General features: G+C 51.1%; 6 protein-coding genes across 6 annotated transcripts; 4 read left to right on the forward strand and 2 right to left on the reverse strand.

The window, feature by feature from the left end:
• Positions 1-467: 467 nt before the first annotated feature.
• GCG54_00010439 (putative beta-glucosidase K) lies at positions 468-4,513 on the forward strand (the record flags this gene model as incomplete). Its single annotated transcript, XM_045410364.1, has 6 exons — positions 468-1,272; positions 1,771-1,893; positions 1,941-2,547; positions 2,597-3,638; positions 3,685-4,076; positions 4,132-4,513. 6 exons carry the CDS (start codon positions 468-470, stop codon positions 4,511-4,513), a joined length of 3,351 nt encoding a protein of 1,116 aa, XP_045270262.1.
• Positions 4,514-4,642: 129 nt separating this feature from the next.
• GCG54_00010440 (uncharacterized protein) lies at positions 4,643-6,703 on the reverse strand (the record flags this gene model as incomplete). Its single annotated transcript, XM_045410365.1, has 4 exons — positions 4,643-5,714; positions 5,768-6,402; positions 6,458-6,547; positions 6,674-6,703. The coding sequence occupies 4 exons, from the start codon at positions 6,701-6,703 to the stop codon at positions 4,643-4,645; spliced, it is 1,827 nt and encodes a 608-aa protein (XP_045270263.1).
• Positions 6,704-7,651: 948 nt separating this feature from the next.
• On the forward strand, positions 7,652-9,398 carry GCG54_00010441 (Hexose transporter 2; the record flags this gene model as incomplete). The annotated part of the gene is made up of 3 exons (XM_045410366.1): positions 7,652-8,030; positions 8,116-8,186; positions 8,241-9,398. 3 exons carry the CDS (start codon positions 7,652-7,654, stop codon positions 9,396-9,398), a joined length of 1,608 nt encoding a protein of 535 aa, XP_045270264.1.
• Positions 9,399-10,743: 1,345 nt separating this feature from the next.
• On the forward strand, positions 10,744-13,355 carry GCG54_00010442 (Interferon-induced GTP-binding protein Mx2; the record flags this gene model as incomplete). Its single annotated transcript, XM_045410367.1, has 6 exons — positions 10,744-11,004; positions 11,062-11,337; positions 11,400-11,623; positions 11,676-11,802; positions 11,862-13,037; positions 13,089-13,355. The coding sequence occupies 6 exons, from the start codon at positions 10,744-10,746 to the stop codon at positions 13,353-13,355; spliced, it is 2,331 nt and encodes a 776-aa protein (XP_045270265.1).
• A 114-nt stretch (positions 13,356-13,469) lies between these two features.
• GCG54_00010443 (O-methyltransferase asqD) lies at positions 13,470-14,882 on the reverse strand (the record flags this gene model as incomplete). Its single annotated transcript, XM_045410368.1, has 5 exons — positions 13,470-13,786; positions 13,838-14,274; positions 14,330-14,453; positions 14,506-14,641; positions 14,706-14,882. The coding sequence occupies 5 exons, from the start codon at positions 14,880-14,882 to the stop codon at positions 13,470-13,472; spliced, it is 1,191 nt and encodes a 396-aa protein (XP_045270266.1).
• Positions 14,883-18,303: 3,421 nt separating this feature from the next.
• GCG54_00010444 (uncharacterized protein) lies at positions 18,304-20,241 on the forward strand (the record flags this gene model as incomplete). Its single annotated transcript, XM_045410369.1, is given in 4 exon segments — positions 18,304-18,766; positions 18,832-18,946; positions 18,965-19,167; positions 19,226-20,241. The coding sequence occupies 4 exon segments, from the start codon at positions 18,304-18,306 to the stop codon at positions 20,239-20,241; spliced, it is 1,797 nt and encodes a 598-aa protein (XP_045270267.1).
• Between the last annotated feature and the right edge of the window lie 581 nt (positions 20,242-20,822).

A 20,822-nucleotide genomic window follows, 5' to 3' on the forward strand; every position in this document is an offset into this window, starting at 1 on the left:
GAGCCAGGCTAGTAGCTTTCTTTAGTCCATTACCGATAACTAGTATCTATGAAGAAAGAACCTCGACTGAAGCGCTTTGTCTGAGTTAAAACAGCTGGCCCAAGAGCCTATATCGTGCCGCCCGGGGTGTCACATGACTGACCTTCAATCCGATTGAAGTCACGAATCGGAAAGATGCCGACCAATGGGAAAGTCAGAGTTCCCAACAATGCCACTCTCCAAAATCCCGTTTCACGGTAGTCTGTGAGTCTTGCGAGCCTCGGACGTACCTGATGCCCGAGCCGAAACTCAAACATTACCTAGCGGGAACTCAGAAGTGATCGAAGCGCAATCGTCATCTGAAGTTTGTTGCTATTTGTAATCCCCATTAAACGCTCTCATCGGGACCAGTACATAATCAAGGCCGTTGCCAATCTGGGCGCAATTGGAGTAGCAAGCATCCCATCTTTCTCCGTCATCTCGAAATCATGGATCTCAATCTCATTATGTCGGAATCGACCACCACATCCCAGCCGTGGTCTCTAGCCGGGAAGACAGCGGTTATCACGGGAGGATCACGAGGAATCGGACGAGGGATCGCGATCCACTTTGCGCGAAAGGGCATTGCCAATATTGCCATCACTTATGTCTCGAACAAGGCAGCAGCGGAGGAGACCCTGAAAGCTTGTCGCGAGCTCGGCGCGCAGCGGACGTGTATGATCCAGGCCAACATGGTCGACCATGATGTCGGTCAGCGAGTGATCAATGAAGCCCTTTCTGGATTGGAGGCGAAGACCATCGACATTCTGGTCAATAACGCCATCTTGGGAAACGCTGATAGACCTAAAGCGGTGACCGAGACGACGCCGGAAGACTTCGCTGAGATGATGCACGCCAACGTGTTTTCCCCTGTCAGCTTGACCGTCGCGTTCATGCCCCACGCCCCATCGTATGGCGGACGAGTCATCAACATCTCCAGCATCGCTGGCAAGCAGGGAAATAGGGACCCAATTATGACCTATGGCGCAAGCAAGGCCGCCCTTGAGAGCTTTACGAGGTCCTTTGCAGAGCAGTATTCCGCGCAAAAGGGCATGACGTTCAACAGTGTTAGCGTTGGCCCGACGGCGACTGACGCCTTCGAAAATGCTAAGAAGACCTTCCCCGCAGACTTTCTCGATCAACAGGTCAAAGATATCACCGCTGCAGCTAGGATTGGCGAGCCGGAGGATATCGCGTATATTGTTGGCTTTTTGGCGAGTGAGGAGGGTCGCTGGGTGAATGGTGCAGCTGTAAGTGCGAATGGCGGTCATAAGAGTGTACTGGCAGCTTTCGGCTAGAGAGGAAACGAGGGAACCTGTGCGACGAGAGACGATGAATACAAATTTCAACATTCCTTCTCGATCGCTTGGCACGGGATCACACGTCCTTGTGGCCGGACGCTAGAAAACATTCTGCATTGCAAGTGGTTTCCCGTTCCGTCGTGTGCGACAATAAGCCAGCCAGAGCCGTCCGCCATCAAAAAACCTCCGCCAATCCAAAATTTCAGACGCGCTGATGAACCCATCTCAGGGGCCATGCCGCCGGAATACGACTCTCTACGGGCCTAATTTAGTTTGCTCCACTGGACCATCTGCACTATGGCGACATCCGGGATCCTCTCCGGCCGACATCCGAGGCGCAGGATATGTCATCTCATGCCCGGAATCTCCCCGCCAGCATCACTGGCATGATGTATGCCTTTTTTGTATTCAAGGCCTACCTTTCATTCAATCGATTCGTGAAGGATCTAAGTCTGGTGCACCATGGGTGCTGAACGGAATGATTCTGCCATGGAGGCACCCCCGCGGAAGCTGGTCAACATCGAACATGTCCTGGAGAACGCCACTCTCGCCGAAAAGATCTCGCTACTAGCAGGTAGGTCTTCCCCTGCAATAAAGGGACATCAATTGACAGACTCGAAGGTTCCGACTTCTGGCACTCCACACCTCTCCCACAGTACGACGTCCCGGCTGTCAAATGCACCGATGGGCCCAACGGCGTCCGGGGCTCCAGGTTCTTCAACCCGGTGCCGGCCCTATGCATACCCTGCGGAAGCGGCTTAGGAGCAACCTGGAATCCTGAACTGATTGAACAGGCCGGCAAACTATTGTCCAAAGAATGCGAAGCCAAAGGAGCTCATGTCTGGCTTGGCCCAACAGTAAACATCATCCGGTCCCCACTGAATGGCCGCGGCTTTGAATCCTTCTCAGAAGACCCGCATCTCAGCGGAATTCTCGCCGGTTCTATTATCAAAGGCGTTCAGTCACGAGGAACCTTGGCCGCTCTCAAGCACTTCGTGGCGAATGATCAAGAAACGGAAAAGATGTCGGTTGATGTTTGCATATCTGACAGAGCTCTACGTGAGATCTATCTCATGCCCTTCCAAATCGCCCTGCGAGATAGCAATCCAAGGGTCGTCATGTCGTCCTACAACAAGGTTCAGGGATTGCACGTCTCAGAAAGTCCCAAGATCCTACAAGATATTTTGAGGAAAGAGTGGGGATTTGACGGGCTCATCATGAGCGATTGGTACCAGCAGTCTCTCTGTCCCTTCATATGCATTGGCTAATCTCCTCAGGTACGGGACCTACTCTTGCGAAGCCGCCTTGAATGCCGGTGTCGACATTGAGATGCCTGGACCTAGCAGGTACCGCGAAAAGGAGGCCCTCGCTGCGGTGTTCTCGGGCAAGGTTGCGCCACACACTATCGATGAACGCGCCAGGAAGGTATTGGAGTTCGTCAACGATGCGGCTTTGGCAAGAGTTGGAAAGGAAGAGACCACTCGGGATGTGCCGGAGGATCGAAATCTCAATCGACGCTTAGCTGGTGAAAGCATTGTGTTGTTGAAGAATGAGGAGAACATCTTACCGCTGATAGCAGAACACTGCGATGAAGTGGCTGTGATTGGACCCAATGCAGAGATCCCGGCTGCATGTGGTGGTGGAAGTGCTAGTCTGCGGCCCTACTACACCAGCTCTGTCCTGCAGGGTATCCGAGGATCACTACCACCACACGCGAAGGTTCACCATGAGCCTGGCGTCTATGGACACATCTTGCTGCCTCCCTTCACTGCAGAACATGTCTTCAACGACGCAGGTCTCGCAGGGGTTACCATCGAGATGTTCAATGAACCACATACCACAGCTGGCCGAAGGCCATTTGATCACGTCACAATACCCGACACCACGTATCAACTCATGGACTACAGACATCCCGACAAGGTGGAAACGTTCTTCATGTCAATGCGAGCGCATTTCACCCCCGAACACACCGGTCCCTACGAATTCGGCTTAGCATCATATGGAGAGAGCAATTTGTACATCAACGACGAGCTTGTCATTGACAATTCAACTGAACAAACACCAGGGGGGATGTTTTTCGGCAAAGGGTCTGCAGAAAAGCGAGCTGTCTACGAGATGACAGCCGGGAAGCGTTATGTGCTACGGGTGGAGGCGGGAAGTGCCTCGACATCAAAGGTAACTGGCGGCTCGTTGCTAGCAATTCCAGGTGGGGCTTGCAGACTTGGTGGATGTCGGAAAATCGATCGTAAAGAAGGTATCCGGAGAGCAGTCGAACTAGCCAAAAGGTGCAAGTACACTGTGGTTGTAGCTGGTCTTAACGTAAGTCAGATATGGAGTTCGACAAACCAAGCTCACACACGCGCAGGCCGATTTGGAAAAGGAAGGCAAGGACAGGAGAAACATGGACTTACCTCCTCATGTCGACAAGCTCATTTCTGCTGTCTTGAAAGCACAGCCAGACGCCATCATCGTTACACAAGCAGGGAACCCCATCCGGATGCCTTGGAGGCACTCGGCGAAGTCAATGATTCACAGCTGGTACGGCGGCAACGAAGCCGGGAATGCCGTCGCAGATGTCCTCTTCGGGCGCATAAACCCTAGCGGGAAGCTACCCATGACTTTCCCTGACCGTTTAGAAGACAATCCTGCCTTCCTTAGCTTCGGTAGTGATAACGGAAAGGTTCATTACTCCGAGGGCGTGTTCGTTGGATACCGATGGTATGAGACGCGTCGTATCACACCAGCATTTCCTTTCGGGTGAGTTGGTACCTTGTGCCCGGTTGAAATAGGAGCTGACAGAAATATCCTAAAGCCACGGACTTAGCTACACAACTTTCGACATTTCAGGTATTCAAGCAAGCCCATCCCAGGTTCAGTTCAGCATACAGAACATCGGCGAGAGGGCAGGCGCTGAGGTTGTTCAAATGTACATCGGCTACTTCGCCGTCTCTCAAGTTTCAAGATTCGCGCGGCCGCGACAGGAACTCAAGGGCTTCAAGAAAACCTACCTTGAGCCAGGCGAGCGGAAGCTTATAACGATTCCAATCGACAAATACAGCACGGCTGTTTGGGATGAGAAGAGGAATAGTTGGTGTTGTGAGAAAGGGGACTACCTTGTTTCTGTGGTGTCAGCCACTGAAAAGCTGATGGGCTCCTTCAAGATTGAGAAGAGCATCTTCTGGAACGGTCTTTGATTTTCACGGAAGTCACAGCGAATCGAGTTCAGATAGGCGCATAATGAGACGGAATGCATAGATTTTGTGCTGTAGAATAACTTCCTAATGGCACAGCCTTCTATATCGGACCATGAACAGCACTTAATCTCAGAAGCATCCAGGATCGGCCATATTCCAGTCAGTCTGAAGCGGCATAAATGAGTCCAAGAACAGGTCTGGCTGGCATTCATCATAACTTGGCTCAAATCCCAGTGTCATGGAAACGTCATACGCCGCAGTGTTGCCTCCAAATCCAGCAGGCGGGAACCCAAACGAATTCCCTGTCATATCTTGCTGTATTGCCATGTAGGATTGAGCGCCGTCGGGCTTGGGGATGTCGGGCATCCCGAAGGCATGCGGATGGGCCATATCATGCTGATCTCTCGTCTCTCGACTGTCGTCCATGTATGGCTGAACATTATCTTCGCCATCTTGCTGGAACTTGAGCTTGCGTATCTCATCTGTCACGCTGTATTTGGAGTACACTTCACGTGAGCCCCTGCCGGTACTATCCGGCGCAGAAGCAACCTCGCCGATATTTTCATGGTGCTTCTCTAAGTCCCAGTCGGACCTCAGCGGGCTAGAGTCCCCAGAATCCCGTTCGGCATCGTGAATCAGATCCGCTATACCCCCTCGGAGCAACTTAGTCGTTGGGTAAACTTCGGAGGGAGTTTCTAGGATATCCGAGCAAGCTTGAAGCTTGGCTAACAATACCGCTCTTGGTAAGCGTGAGAATTCCGGTGAACCAAGGCGGGAGATAACGCGTGCGGAATGGAAGGCGCACATGGCGAGGGACGGGTCGGTAATGAAGATGTCCTTCCCCATTTCAGTTACTGTAGCCATTATGGCCGACACAGCTAGCGCGTGCTCAAGGCAGCGGTCTCTGCAATAAGCGACAAGTTCTGGTGACAGGCCTTGCAGCTCTTCGAATGGCAGTCCTTCACGGAAGCCGGGAATGGTGAATCGATACATGTCGCACTGACATTGATGCCACCACGCATGGAACATGACGAATGATGTTCTTTGGGGAGTGTATGCGCGAAGGAACAAGTTCTTCTTGTCGAAGTGATAGTGTTGTGGCAATGAACGGCGTAAGTTGTCGAGCTCATCAGCAAGTCCTTTCAACTGCTCGATGCATTCCGGGAGTGGTTTTCGACGGTGCGTTATCTTGTGAGAGAGCCTTTCAGATGATGTTAGCTAAGACGGACTTCCGGCGAGAAGGGTGAATGTCACCTCTGGATGCGATCTCGGATGTCCAGGACCCGGATGTTGTATGCCATAAGCCCCAGATCAGAAGTAGTAGGTATTTCAGGAGGTGACAAGGGCTCCGTCATAACAGGGATATCCAGAGTGAACGACCGCTCATTGCATGGTAGTTGCAGGTGAATCGTCTCTTTTGAGCATCCAGTGAACTCAGCCCTACCACTAGAGTAAAGTGTGTCAAGTGTGAAAATAGCCCACATAAGACGTCTGCGGCGCTCTTGCATCAGAAATCCCTGGCGGCTGTCTTCATAGTTCAACCTCATCATGTAGGCTAGCCGGGCTGCAAGACATGCAGATATCAGCATCTTACTGAAACGGCGGGCCATGATATGATCCAGAGTTGTGAGCATTAGTGCTTCAATATCCGATAGCGAGGGCTCGCTCAGTCGCATGAAGAGTTGCATTTCCGCTTCTTGTATCCATCTAGTCGCTTGTTGCAGACGCCCTTGATCTCCCGAGGCAAGATAGCGTGCTGTCGTACCACACATGGCCTTCAAAAGTCGAGGGTTGTGGGTGTCTTGTGCCCAACTTTGACAGAATGTGGCCTTGTGGATGAAGCCATAGCAGGGGATAGGATAGACCAAGTCGAAGAAGGCTTCAATATGCTGTTTGATGATCGACTTGTTTACATTCAAATCACTGGGGGAATTGTCAGCGTACGTCGGGCTTCTGAGGAGGGTTTTTCCGTACAAGCCGGGGGACGGTGCTGGCGACGGCGCGATCGAGGTACCCCGTGCTGATGAAGACGCTCTACGTGTATTGCCATCATTGACAGACTCGTCAACCGATGCTGTGACTGGCTGCCGGTGGGATTTCGGCGATGTGGACTTGGCAGTCAGATCTGGATATTGACAAGGAGCGCCTCTTTGGGAGCACCTCCTGCAGGATGGCTGGGTACCACAGCATTTTGTTTTCTTATCCCGACATTGGATGCATGCTCTGCGGACGCGCCTCTTCTCGAGCCTCAAGTGGCTCGGATCCGCCTGCCCAATTGACCCTTCATCTTCAACAGATGCATCAGGGACTGAGAAAGAGCAGTGAAATTTGAGTCGGCGACAGTTTTCGCACCCCCCAGGTGAGCCGTCACATCGGACCTGATCGGATGCGGGTTAGGAACGGTGACCCTCTTCCGAAGCGGAGCACCTCCGATCCGAGGCCGAAAAAAAACTTACCTTTCGGTTCCGGCACTGGAAACAAATCTGCAGGCCCTTTCGGGGTCGCCCGGACGCTCGATATGGAGCAGCCGCCTCCATGCTTTTCTTACCCGCAGCTTCTGCCAAACATGTATGTGAAAGATGCATGAGATCGGGTGATGGGGTTGGGAAGTCGGGGGGGAAATGAATTCGCGCTGTGTTCCGCCCGAGTTCCGTGATGTTGTTTGCTGCGTCGCCTCCCCCCGAGTTCCGGCCCCCGGAGCTACCCTAGTCCAACGCCAAAAACCCAGCCGGCCGGTCACCCGCCAGAAGATATTCGTTCTGGGCTCAGCTCCTCCACAATTTTCCTCCAGGAAATGCCTCCCGAGTGCCTAGCGCCTTGAACGGCTTCTTCCCCAGTGGGTTTCCCCAAGTTGGGGAACCTCCCGTCTCCGCCATGCCATGTGTTGGTTTGCCATCAATCTGCAGGTCGAACGAGTTTTATTGTTTGCTAGTGGAGGCCAAACCTCTGGATCCTAGAGTTCAACCCCACCTTGCAAGGAAGGGAGGCCTAGCTTAATACCAACCAACAAGGCACACGGTTCAGCGCCGCGAACGCGTTCAAATACTTAAAGATCCGCGATGCATCATCTTCTTTCCCCAGTGTACCCTGTCAGCCGCGGCGTGGATCCCCTCAAGCTGATCCAAGAGTTCTTCCATCATGGCGCCAAATAGGATTCTCAAGCACTTCAATCGGACTCTCGCGGTCGCGTTCACCGTAGTCGCCATCTCGACCTTCAACTATGGCTTCGACAACGCGGGCTACTCCACGACACAGGCAATGGACGCCTTCCAGAAGCAATTTGGCGACCAGGATCCGGCCACCGGAAAGTGGAAGATTCCTCCTACTTGGTTATCGTTGTTCAACAGTCTCAACTACATCGGGTTCGCCGCTGGCGTCATCATCGGCAGTCTCGTCAGTGCCCGTTGGGGTCGTCGCTGGTGCATGTTTGGCATGAGTGCCTGGGCAGTAATTCCGGCAACGATCGCTTTGACTTCATCCACCAGAGAGCAAATCATGGCCGCACGTATTCTCAACTGTAAGGCAGCGTTTGAATCTTGATCAAGTGTGACTCTAACATCTACGAGACATCTACGTTGGGATGGAGTTGGCAGTGGTGCCAGTTTACCAATCAGAAATCGTGCCATCCGAGATTCGAGGATTCGCTGTTGGATCCTACCAGTTTAGTCTTATGGTGAGAGATAGCCGCTGTCAACGAAAATTTACTCGGACTAACCGATATTACTAGTTCGGGACTCTGATCGTCAACTCTGTCTGCAGGGGCACCAGCACACTGGATGGAAACGCGTCTTGGAGGATCCCAATGGGACTCTTCTACGTCATTCCAGTCATAGTGATGTGCCTCATCTTTTTCATCCCTGAGGTAATTCCCAGATCTTCAACTGTAGGGTGTACAAAGACTAACCTTTTGGAAAAGTCGCCGCGATGGCTCTTGACCCAGGACAGAGTTGAAGAAGCACACGCATCGCTCAAGAAACTCCGAGTCGGTACGATCACGGACGCCGAAATCGACGAACAGTTTGCCGCCTTACAGTACGCTCTAAAACAGGAGGTTGAACAAGGGAAATACTGGGAGTTGTTCAAAGGCGTCAACTTGAAGAGGACTGCCGTAGTCATGGTCATGAACTTCTTCCAACAAGCTACTGGTCAGGCGTTCGCATCGACGTATGGAGCAATCGTCATCAAGGATATCGGAACCGTCAATCCTTTCACTATGACCATTGTCAACGCAATTGTCAATCTGGTCATGGTGTTCATTGGTCTTTACCTAACTGATCGCGTGGGAAGACGGTATGTGTTGTCACTCTCCTCGAAATCTTGGTGGACAAACGTTGACGAGCATGATTATAGCCCTCTCCTTCTGATCGGTGCTGTCTTGCAATTTGCAGCCATCGTGACCATGGGCTCCCTCGGCACAGTTTCGCATCCATCATTTGCCATCAAGACAGGCATTGTGGCGATGCTGACCGTCTTCGCGGCGTCCTATGTCTTGGCATGGGCACCCCTCAACTATGTCGTGTCAACCGAGATACCTGCCCTGCGCCTCCGCGACGCCTCCCAGCGGACAGCCTCGATGGTCAATGTCTTGGCCAACTTCCTCGTCAACTTCAGCATTCCCCACCTACTGTACACTCCAGGCGCCGGACTAGGCTCCAAGGTCGGATTCATCTTTGCAGGCATCCTTGTCCTTGCGTTTGTCTTTACATGGTTCTGCATCCCGGAGTGCAAGGGCAAGTCACTCGAGCAGATTGACCGGATGTTCAACGAGGGCGTCCCGCTGCGCAAGTTTGGCAAGTACAAGCCGGAGGACATGTACCAGGCGTCTACGGAGGATGGGGAGAAAGCTGGCGTGATCGTCACGGCGCGGCACGAGGAGAAGGCGTGAAACGTCTGACCCGCTGGCGCTTCTGAATGTGACCGTTTTGATTTTGGGGCTGTTTCAAGGAAATTTGCTCGTATTCATCTCTAGGAACGTAGGTCACTTACAACTACTGCAAGTACTCCTTGCGCCTTGATGCAGCCCCTGTTTGTGCGCGGATACAGGGTCAATATTTCCAATTCTGACGGGTGCATCAGACCCATCGTATGCCGATTATTGCTTTTGAGATGGCGTTGTAGAATTCACAAAACTTCATTGGATTAAAGCTTCTTCGTTGGAGAGGACGCATCAGGGATGACCGTCAGTGGGCTGTTGGTCGCCTACGACTGTCCAGGTTTCGGTGTGTCCCTGTGCATCATCTGCCAACGTGCAATGACTGGATATGGCCTCCGTGCAGCGACCTGCCATCTGCAGCCGGGCCCGTTACTGGCGTTAAAAGTCAACGTCTATTGAGCGTGTGCAAGTTGGCACGGTCTAGGCCAATAAGGCGCGGCCCGTTTTACGACCACTGTAGCGGGTCGGATTGGGCTGGTAAAAGTGTGGGCGAATCGCAAACGCACAAGACGAGCCCATTTCCTTGGCCAACTCTGCTACCAACAGCCTCAACTGGGCCATGTTGGGGAACTCCTGCATACAACCATCCGAACCTCAATTGGCTTGGGTGCCTTATTTGGTGTGTTGCAGCAACCAACCACAATGTTTTGTATGGCTTTAGGTAAAGTTTCTCAGACTCAAAAGCCCATGGCGCAATTTGTTTGACCGTATGATTCCGTGAGATCGGCATTCTCTTACAAGTCAACAGCCAGTTTGAATGCATCGTGATCTGGTAATAGTTTTTCGGGCTGTCACTTCGGGCTCAATTTCAATCTAGTAAGGGTTTAACCATGGTCCAGTGTCGCAGTAGGCGCTGATGTCCTGTCTGGGGCTTCGAGGCGTTAAGCTTACATTTCCAACGCCAAGAGAGCATGCAGTCACTAATCTGCCTTGCCAACGAATGAATCTGTCGGATTCATTTGGCCATGCCAGCTTTTGTGGTAATCAAACTCGATGCCGAGGGGTTTTGACTAGTTTTACGGAAGCTGGGCTGCAAAGAGATATTTAACTGATTACATCCCTACAGAAGACCAGCATCTGTTGAAGCACTGAACGTGGCGTTAACGTTTCTCTCAATACCGTGCTTCTTTCTACCTTATTCCCTCCCATCGCAACGAATCTCAGCAAGTCTCTGCGTGGAAAAGCCTTTCCGCATCTGCTCGCCGAACCATACGAACAAGTTAGGAGCATACCTAGGCTCATCTCTTCATCTTCCCTCGCTATTCGATCTGAGAAGAATAACGTTTTATACCCGAATATGTCAGATGCGCAGATTCCATATGCGACATCTGAGACCTCCGAGGTGGTGTCGCTGGTCGACTCTCTCGCGGATTCCCCGTCGAACCAGTCTGTCGTTGACGACAGACATTTTCAGGGGTTCCCCAACAATAATGCTCAGAATCCAAAAGACCGGACCTTTCTTGAGGACCCTTTCAACGATAAAGCCAGCCAGGCTTTGTTCGATGCCATGGACCAGCTGCAACCGTATGGAGTGGATCAGGAGCTGCATATCCCGCAGGTACGCATTGCTCACGAAGGCCATCAACCTAGCTTCTGCTAAATAGAAGCGAAATAGCTTGTAATCGTTGGAGGTCAGTCAACAGGGAAGTCCTCACTCCTCCAAACGTTGACCGACATACCATTTCCCGTGGGTGCCGGCTGCTGCACTCGATTTCCCACCCGCATCGTTTCGCGAAGAACACCACCCGGCAGTGGGAACACCGTCAAAATCACGATTGAGGCGTGTGAATGGGAAGACCATTTTGAATACCCACAAGATGACAAATACAAATCCTACGCTTACACCAGCGATCGGCTTACTGTCGCCGAGTTTGAGATGATCATGGAGGAGGTCAGTGTCGTTGCATTGGACTAATTATGACCGCGACCTTGCTGACTCTGTTCTGCGCCCAGGTTTCGACAGAATACATGGGAATCAAATGTGGCAGGGGACCTGGGAAGAAGAATTTTGCCAAAGAAATTCTTCGCATCGACCTCGGAGGTCCATCTCGGTCCCATTTTAGCATCCTTGATTTACCCGGCATTTTTACGAACCCTTTCTCCGTCAATGATTTTGAGATGAATGCCCTCAAGAAAACGATCGCGGATTACATGGAGGAACCTGAAACCATTGTGATGTGAGTAAACGTAGCATTGTTCCAGATCGAAAGCTAACCATGGCTCAACTAGCTGCGTTGCCGACGCGGTGACAGATCTTGCCAACCAAGAGATTTTCAAGATGGCCGACGATCTGGTGGAGCAAGACCGATTTGTCGGTGTTTTTACTAAATGCGATTTATTACAAGATCCTACCGTGGTATGATGTCCACGTTGATGCAGTTGCAAATTCAGCTTCTAAATGCTTACATGTTTTAGGTGGTGGAGCTCGCCAATGAGCTCGGTGACTCTAGTCATGAGCATACAAGCGAATTCGACTGTTGGTTCGTGGTAAGAAGTCGCTCAGATAAGGATAATGACAGTTTTGACCTTCAGAGAGCGGAGAACATGCTCTTTGATAAGCCGCCGTGGAACGAAGTCAGAGAAGATCGTCGCGGTTCGGGCATGCTCAAGAGATATCTCAGCAATCTTCTCTACTCTAGACTTTGCGACAGCGTTCCTGATATTCAAGAGTCTATATCTGATGCCCTGTGGGCAGCGAACAATTTGAGAACCCGTCTTGGAGACGCTAGGTCAAGTCATCGCCTTCGACAGCTATATCTGCGAGATGCCGTCGAAAAGTTTCATGCCATTGCCAAAAAGACATTGAACAGTCCAGGCCATCTGTCCGATAAGGAAACCATGGTTCGAAGCCTGGTCCGCGAGTCGAGCAACCATTTCACAGTAGCCATGCGCGAACATGGTCACGCTTACGAGTTTGAGGATGTCGGCACTGAGCCCACAAGAAAGCTAGCCGACGCTATATCATCGTACTACCCCAGCGACGCAGTTGTCACACATCATTCCACGGCCTCTAAGAAATCGACTGGCCAGCAGAAATCCAAGGACACAAGGCGACTGCCGCCGTTGACCTCAGAGATCAGACTGCAGCTTAAAGTGTGGCAGACGACTGAGTTGCCTGGGCTTCTCAATACCGAAGTCGTCAAAGTCCTGTTCAAGGAGCAGACAAGAAAGTGGGAAGACCTCGCTAAATCACACATTAGTAGAGTCACCAACACAGTTGAAGTTGCCTGTGATGTCATTCTGAACCAGGTATTCAAATCAGACGGTAGTTCCAAGATCCTTCGATCAGAACTCGAGATGGTCCTGAGCCAGTTTCGACGAGAAGGGAAGAGCAAGGCTCTAGACGAGCTCAAGGAATACTGTCGTCGAGAGAGGGAATTGCATCTTCAAACGACAGATCCAAGATTTACCGAGAACTTGGAAGCTTTGCGCAGTGCTCGACTGCTGAAAACTCTCAAGTCAATGCCCAAGCAATCGGGAGACCTGGCAGATCCCATGAGCCACGCAGGCGCATTGTTACAGCACTTCCATCACTCTGCAGGGGACAACATGGTCCAAGAGGTGCATGACATTGTCAAATCCTATTATCAGGTACAAACTCTCCAAGCATGTTTTCTGACGTTTCACTGACGGTGGTCTCAGATTTCTCTTGACTCATTCGTCAGATATGTCAACAATCATATTGTCGAAAGTTTCATTTCTGACACCAAAGGACCTCTACTTGGGCTCTCAACAGACTGGATGTTTCAGCTGACAGAGGAGAAGGTTGACTCATTTGCGCGGGAAGATGATAAGGTTATCCAAGAACGCACTAGTCATGATCTCAAGATTGAAAGGCTTCTTGCTGCTACTAAGATCATGGAAAATATCCGATCCATGACCTGTAGCTTGGAAAACATGGACGATTAAGAAACGGAAACACACGGCCACGAATGATACTGTTTTGATTATCTGATCAATATCGAAGCTAATCTCTCGCATTCAACACTTGTGAATGAACCCTGATATCTGTTTTCGATTAATTCATGCTGGTAGTTCAACCTCAATGATACTGTGAGCCGCTGAAGGCAGTTTCCAAATTTTCACCACACTGAATCCAACAGATGTGAGAAGCTGCCGCCAATCCTTCTCGGATCTCTCCTTTCCTGATACCATAGCCATCATTTGAATGTCGAAAGCGGTAGCCTGAGGGTTTGCAGGGCCTTCAACGTCTATGTGGTCGTGTATGAGTAACCGGCTGTATCCTGGAGTCATCGCATCCTTTTGCATCTCAAGTATCTTCCGAGCCGGTTCATCAGACCAATCATGAAGTATGGAGTGCATCAAGTATGCTCGTGCACCTAGCAGCCGGTTAGCCTGGGTATACCTACTGAATCAATAACGAGACAAACCTTTGATGGGCTGCGGCTTAAAGAAATCATAAGCCACCTTCTTCACGCCAGATGGGAGCTCCGCCTTTTCTACCACGGATCCCAAGTCCTCCAGGTACAGTCGGGAAGCTTTCTCGGGGTAAAGGACGTGGAACTTCAGAATGTCGTGGCCAGTGCTACCCCCGATGTCAACTAGCAATGGTGTATCAGGGGTTGTGTCGAGAAGCGAGTCCGCGGGGTAGATGTCTGTCCACGCGGGCTGTTGTGCCGCAATGCTTTGTTGTATGATGCTGAACTCTTCCTCCTCCTTGGGATGAGCTTGGTAGTATGACCAAAGATCTCCATCCCATCCATGCGCGTATTGAAATCCCGAGTGTCTAGAGTCTTCAGGATTCTTGTACCCGGTTGCTTCGAAGAACTTTGGTAGTTTTGCGTAGATTGGCAGGATGAGATTGTAGCTGAGGATATGATTAGTCCAAAGCTTTTCATGCATACAGTGTGCCTGAAACATACTAGCTACTGAAGAGTCCATTGAACACAGGTGCGGTGATAGCAACGCCAAATTGCGTAGGCTTGAATGTGCCAAGTGATACTTCTTCTAGCAGATGGTTTGCTGCCAGAAGACGGAGAAGCCGGTCTGATTTTGTCGATAAGCGCAGCAAAAAGATTTTAGGCAAGTTCAAACTCACAAAGTAACGCACGATCGCATTTGCCTCCGATAATCTCCGCTGCTTGTGTGCTTGTAAGTGGTCCGTTTCCGTGCTCGTTCCACCTCTCGAATAACTCCAGATCCTTTACCGTTCTGATAGCAGCCCCAAGAGCCGGCTGTAACAGTAAGAGTCATTAGGCGCGTATGTCACAGAATCAAGCCTAGGACCGAAGTACGTACTTGAGTCATGTTGAGTCTCACAGCCGTGTCCCACGGCGACTCGAGTCGGACCAACAGAGCCTGTGCTGCTAATAGAGCTTTCATCCGATCGCTCTCACTGCTGAAAGAAGACGGATTCACATCTTCTATGCTGCTGACGAAGGAATCGACAGTATCCTCATGGTCGCTGGTTTTCATGTCTGGGCAGGATGACGTTGACGATGTTGGACGCTCAGGTAAGCAATTTTCGGCCGTGATTTCTCGAATGCCCAAGAAGGAAATTTCCTAAACGATGGTCGCGTGTGGATGAGAGGCTGAAAGCTTTGGATATTTATTGTGGTCTGAACGTAGTTGCAGAATGGTGTATGTTCAAGATGGAACGTTGATCAAACGAGTCTGGGGATAAGGCTTCGTTTTGACCACGATGCGGTTGCAAGGATTAGCCTTTGAGCTGCGGGTGCAGTAGTCAGACTAGTGTCAGCAATATCACTCCTTGGCGAACATGAGACTCATTGGTGACTGGCTAGCTTTCATGCACATCAGCAAGCAAAGATACCAGAAATATCGTTTGTGGTTCATGACTCTTCAATGTAGTTGCGCACATTGGCCAGTAGTATCCATGCGTCAAGCTGCATACTTCTGGAGCCGGCTATTGAGGATGAGGCTCGATAACGTAAACATCACTTACTAGAGAATGTTTACCATTGGTCTACTTAAGGTTTATGATTCATTCTGTGTCATTTAGTGCTGCAATGGCTAGACTTGGATCAACGCAGAAATGCAAGACCGGCAGAATCATCAAGCGGTTGTCTTTGTTCATGGGGTCTGTGGGAATGGATTGACAGCTGTCATCTGAACTTACCAACGTCCCTAGCTGATTGGCCCATTGTATCATACTATATCTTATAAGACTCGGATCTTATAAACCACCCGTCGAACAAGTTTGAATAGGCCGTTTCAACATCTTTCTCAACTCGTGGAAGTTGATGGGAAATTTCTTGTCAATGCACACGGCGCACAGGAGCGACTAGAAAATACAACAAGTCTACCGAGAGCTCGCATATAAAATAAAAGGCTTTCCACAATCAAAACCGAGCTTAGCCATCGCAACAATTTGACACTCACAATTACTGAGCTTTATTGAAATACTTCCCATTCCCCAGTATCATTGATTTATTCAGTACCTTCGTCCCTTGTACACACAATGCAGCCCTTGGGATTGAAAAGCTTTCTCTTCTTTATGCTTGTTGGTGACGTTCTGGCTGGACCAGTATCTCGAGGTAATTTCAACCTCTCTGGACATGTGTCTGACAGAGAAGACACAAATCAAGGCATGAGCATAACTGACGTTTTCTTGCTACGAAGCGAGCAAGGCAGGAAAGTCTTGCACCGCTCAAATCGATGGCTTTGACAGCAAAGGCACTTGCAACGACCTGGGAGAATGTTCTATCGACATCCCGCCAAATATCACCAGCAATGTCCCTAGTGGGGATTGCAAGTAAGCTGTACCTGAGAAAGAAACAGAAGAGTGTTTTGGAAATGCCTTTGAGTCTGTCGAGATAGTTCGCAATCCAAAATATATACAGGGGGAGTTTTAAAGCGCTTTATAGGTCTCCATGTGATCCCCAATACAGTCCTGACCGCCAACGACACCCCAACGCAGCTGGCTCCCGAAATCCAACATCGTGCACGTGTTCATGTGACGACATCGCCACACCAATGGCGGCTGAGTACACCGGGCTAATAACATACGCGTTTTCGACCCTGTCAACACCAAAGATATCCGTAAGAACCTCCAGAAATCCAGAATCTCCTACCGAATCCCCATGTAGTAAGAGTGTAAGCACCTCTTCGGGGGCTGTCTTGAAAGCGCAAGCCCCGAGTGGAGGCTTGAAAACGCGTCGTAAGACATTGGCAACCATTTGCAGCTGGCCGGCGCCGTCTGTATCATTGCCATAGACGGCGTGGTCGTGGCGCAACCGGTCGATGACTCCGAACTCCTCACAAACAAGCGCAGCATCGACGAAAGACTGGCTGTAGCCAATCACCAAAACGATCTGCGGATTCTCGTCCGGCGGCAGGGAAGCAATTTTGTTGGTTTGGATTGCTGCAGAACTCGCGGTCAAAACTCGAAACGTTCCTGGACCCCTGGCCTGTCGCGAGCCGAAATGTTGCAATGACTCTTCAATGACATTGCGTTGATAACTGCCGTGATCGTACGGACGGATGGGAGAGCGCGATGTCGGCATAGCAGAAGGAGGTACTAAGGCATGACGAGACTGCAGCCTTCAGATCTAGCAACAATGCTTCTACGCTTTCCGCGTCTGGAGATGGTGCGCAAAAGGGAACCAAACGGCTCGCATATGTCGGCAGCGTGCCGCAGAATGCTATTCGCTGCGTGTGTTGTCTTGAAGACACGCTTCTCATAAAGGCCTTGCAGCTCGGGCTGCCCTCCACCCGCGCTACTGGCGCGAACGAGCCATTCGCGAAGTAAACAGCGGCAGTGCTTAGACCGCTTCGTCAATTAATCTGTAGAGACATGGGGCAGCTTTCATTATACTTACCTATGATCAGGGTCCAAGCCAAATCCCACCCCGGGAACTGCCAAAGCATGTGCTGGTTGACCGAAGGCTCCTACAAGTGATAGGGTGCAAGCAGTCCTGAAGAAGCTGCAGAGCCTAGGTATCCAGAGCCTCTTCTTCCAGCTCGAACTCTGCAACATGCGATCATGACCAACGTTCATGGTGGAAGTCCGGAGAAATGAGTGGAGGAGGTTCAAAGGTGATCAAAACGGAACTCAATCAGTGGCTTCTGAGGAGTGATTATGGAAGCCACGGCGCACTCGGATGCATTGGTGTGCTCTACACAGGTTGGGTGGCCTGTGGAGTCAAGTGAAGTGAGAAGAGCTCTTGCATGATGGGGCGGAGAGGCGAGGCTTTATGCTGCTGGGGGTGTTGATTTGGTAACACTCCGATGCTGCGTGAGGGGGGCTGGAAGACCATAAATGGCAGGTCACGTTTGTGAGCCAGCCAGGTTGGATCCTACTGTTGGCAATCTTCGTTTGCCCTCGTTGGGGGCAGAACACCAATGGGAAAAGATGCTGAAACATGAAATTGGCGAAGGCTGAGGGCTCAACAACAACGACTTGGGGTCCAAATGGCCCCGAATGGATCAAAAACAAGCTAGTCACCAATCTCCAAGCGCTAGAGCGTTTAAACTCTGGGTCCAAAAGAGCGGCAATCAGGTAAAGTCGGTCCAGCGAAGTCCGCCTACATGCAAATGCAACCCCCGTAATTTTGAACAGTCCTGTGGGAAAAGGTTACCGGTGGAAGATTTCTAATATTGGGTATCAAAGGCATCAGAATGGCCCCTACCAACAGATTATCATCAGTGACACCGGGGTTGGGGTCCTTGTGGCTCGTTTGGAGGTCCAAATCATGGCAGCATCACTGTCAAAGACAATGTGGTATGTTGTTCAGACGCCTCGGCAAGATCATGGAGGCAGAATACAAAAGCTGGTCAACACTCGGGAAGGTTCATCTCGTGTCGTGAAGTCATGCCTCGTACTCTAACACCAATCTCCCATTCAAACCGTTCCTTCGAGTCCTATTACTTCAGCATGCTCCCCTTTCTTCTATTTCTTGCAGTCCACGCGGCTTCTTTGGGAGCTGCGGCACCAAATTTGCCGAGGGACATTCCGATAGCCATATCAGACCCAGCGGCATCGGACCCTGCAAACCCCCCTTCCAGTTTCAAGGCTCTGTGGCGTCCTGATGGGCAGAACCCGTTCTCGGGAAATATTCCTCTTCTTGCTTCGGCCTGCCGCAATCCGTGGGAGAAGCCATCCAGGGAGTGTGCCGATGCCGCCATTGCCCAGTCTGGTTTAGTCGCTTTTGGAGGCGGCACGATCAAGTACGAAGACGGCTCTTGTAACCCATACAAGAACATCATTGAGACCGCAGCCTGGGACGCGGTAACTCTCGCAAGGTTTGCCAAAGCGGTGCCGACCACTGGCAGACAGATTCCCACATGGAGGACCTACATTGGCCCCGACTTCGCGGAGTATCAAGATCGCATCAGCCGTAAGTTCGAGACCCACGGAAACCTGGATATTGGTAACATGGTAGTAACCCAACTTCAAAAACAGAAAACTTTCAGAGAGCCGAAGAGTTCAAGGGGAAGAAATCCTTTGACATCATCCTGAGCTGCAAAGATACCAAAGATCAATGCAAAACCAGGATTGATGGCAAGGCCGCGGGAGGGTACGCATAGACAACAAGTTGGTTTGGCTGGAAATATCAACACGTGACGCTTTGTCCAGTGTTCTTCGAGCTCAGAACCCTGGACGATACTTTTGAACTTCTCGAAGATGGACTGGAGAGAGGAGAGCTCAAGTATGCCCAAGAGGCGGAGTGGCAGGCGAACACGGGACAGTACCTCTTGCATGAGATTATGCATCTGGACGCCGTCGGTATTCCTAAAAGTAAGTGCATATCAACAGAAGTTGGGGATTGATGCTAATGCTAATGCGCCGCGTGTAGTCGACGATCAACGGGTCGAAGAAGGGGGTAGGGGCCCGCGAGCCTACGGCCCGTATTATGTTGACAGGCTGGCGCAGCGACCGCTCAACCAGAAAGGCGGCGGTCAACGGTCGAGTTTGAATGCCGACAATTACGCCTGGCTCCCCAACAGCTTGTACTTCTATGACAGTATCAACTACTTCCCCAAACCTCCACAATATGGGAAGTGGGGCAGCGAGATTGGTACGCTCGGTTCAGGCGAGCACCAGCGCATGCAGAACGGATTTCCAGTCGACCTCGGGTACATGGACTTCAACGTGAGCTCGTGGACTCAGGCGGAGATCGAAGCCCGCGCGGCCCCTACCTTCGAGGGGATGAAGAACCCGCTGCTAGCGACGATCGCGCCGCTAGTCGAGCCGATCCCCGACCCCGAATGTTCGTTTGAGGGCCCAGCATTCTCGCAGCCAGAGGCAGAAGAGCACATCAACAACTTCTACAGCAACTCTGCGTACTGGGAAAACGTCATTGTTTCGCCCCTTCCCAACGGCACGGCAGAAACATCGGACGGCAACCCAAAATCCAGTGGAACGTCATATCCGTACAAGATCACAGGCTCGGGCGATAGGTTATGGTTGGGTCTCATGTACTCGCGCGAATCTTGCACCGGCACCTTTCGGTTCACCCTGGGCAAGACTGACGAGGAAAAGAGAGACTACTGTAGGGCACGTTTCCGGACGATCCTGAATGGGTGCCAAACAGATATGACCACAGCGAAGAAGGGCGGTATCCTCAATGCGGGATGCGGGACGTATGGTGTCATTGCTAGCAAGGACGACCCTTTCTCCATGGAGAAGTGGTATGGCGACCTAGGGACATTGGTGTGTGAGGATACGCTCGCCGTGGACGAGAGTCCATTGAGAGGCACCTGCACCTGCTGGTACAGCAACTACCCCGGGTTAACGGAGGTCTACAAAATGCCCCCGAGCAAGCAATGTAAGTCGGGAGATGTTAATCTCAAAGAGCTATTCAACAACTGAGATAGTCTTTTTCCGAGGGGGGAGGCGAATGAAGAGGGCATGCACCCGGCGCCGAGTCCAAAAAAACAACAATCGAGAGTGGATTCAGAAGCCAAAAGCAAAATACATGGGCCCTAACCAGGGATCGAACCTGGGACCTCTCCCAGATGTGGGTTGTTAGGCCCTAAGGGAGAATCATACCGCTAGACCATCAGGGCGAAGGACATCATTGGATGTCTCATTGTTGATGCGGGGACCCCAGCTCGGGCTTTAAGTAGCGCACCCGACAGGCCCATCGTGTCTGACCACATTAAGAGAGGCGCAAAGGTGAAGAATGTTTTCCCCTCTTTTCATCAGGAGGAACAGTTGTGATATCATTCATTTCATTAAAGCTGCACTTTAATCACGCGCCCTTGCGGTGAAGCAATCCGATGCTCTTTAAACATCTGTCATCGTGACGTCTCAACGTTGGGCGCACACCAATGATCCCCCGCCAGAACCTGCCATAATTATGCAATGTTCCTGAACTCATGGGCGCCTAACGGCGAGTCTGCAACCATGGGTATCGAAGGGACTGCTCGCCGAGGAACAGAAATAACCTC

This window comes from Colletotrichum gloeosporioides (assembly GCF_011800055.1).
Source record: "Colletotrichum gloeosporioides strain Lc1 chromosome Unknown consensus_8, whole genome shotgun sequence".
Taxonomy (NCBI): Eukaryota; Fungi; Ascomycota; class Sordariomycetes; order Glomerellales; family Glomerellaceae; genus Colletotrichum; species Colletotrichum gloeosporioides.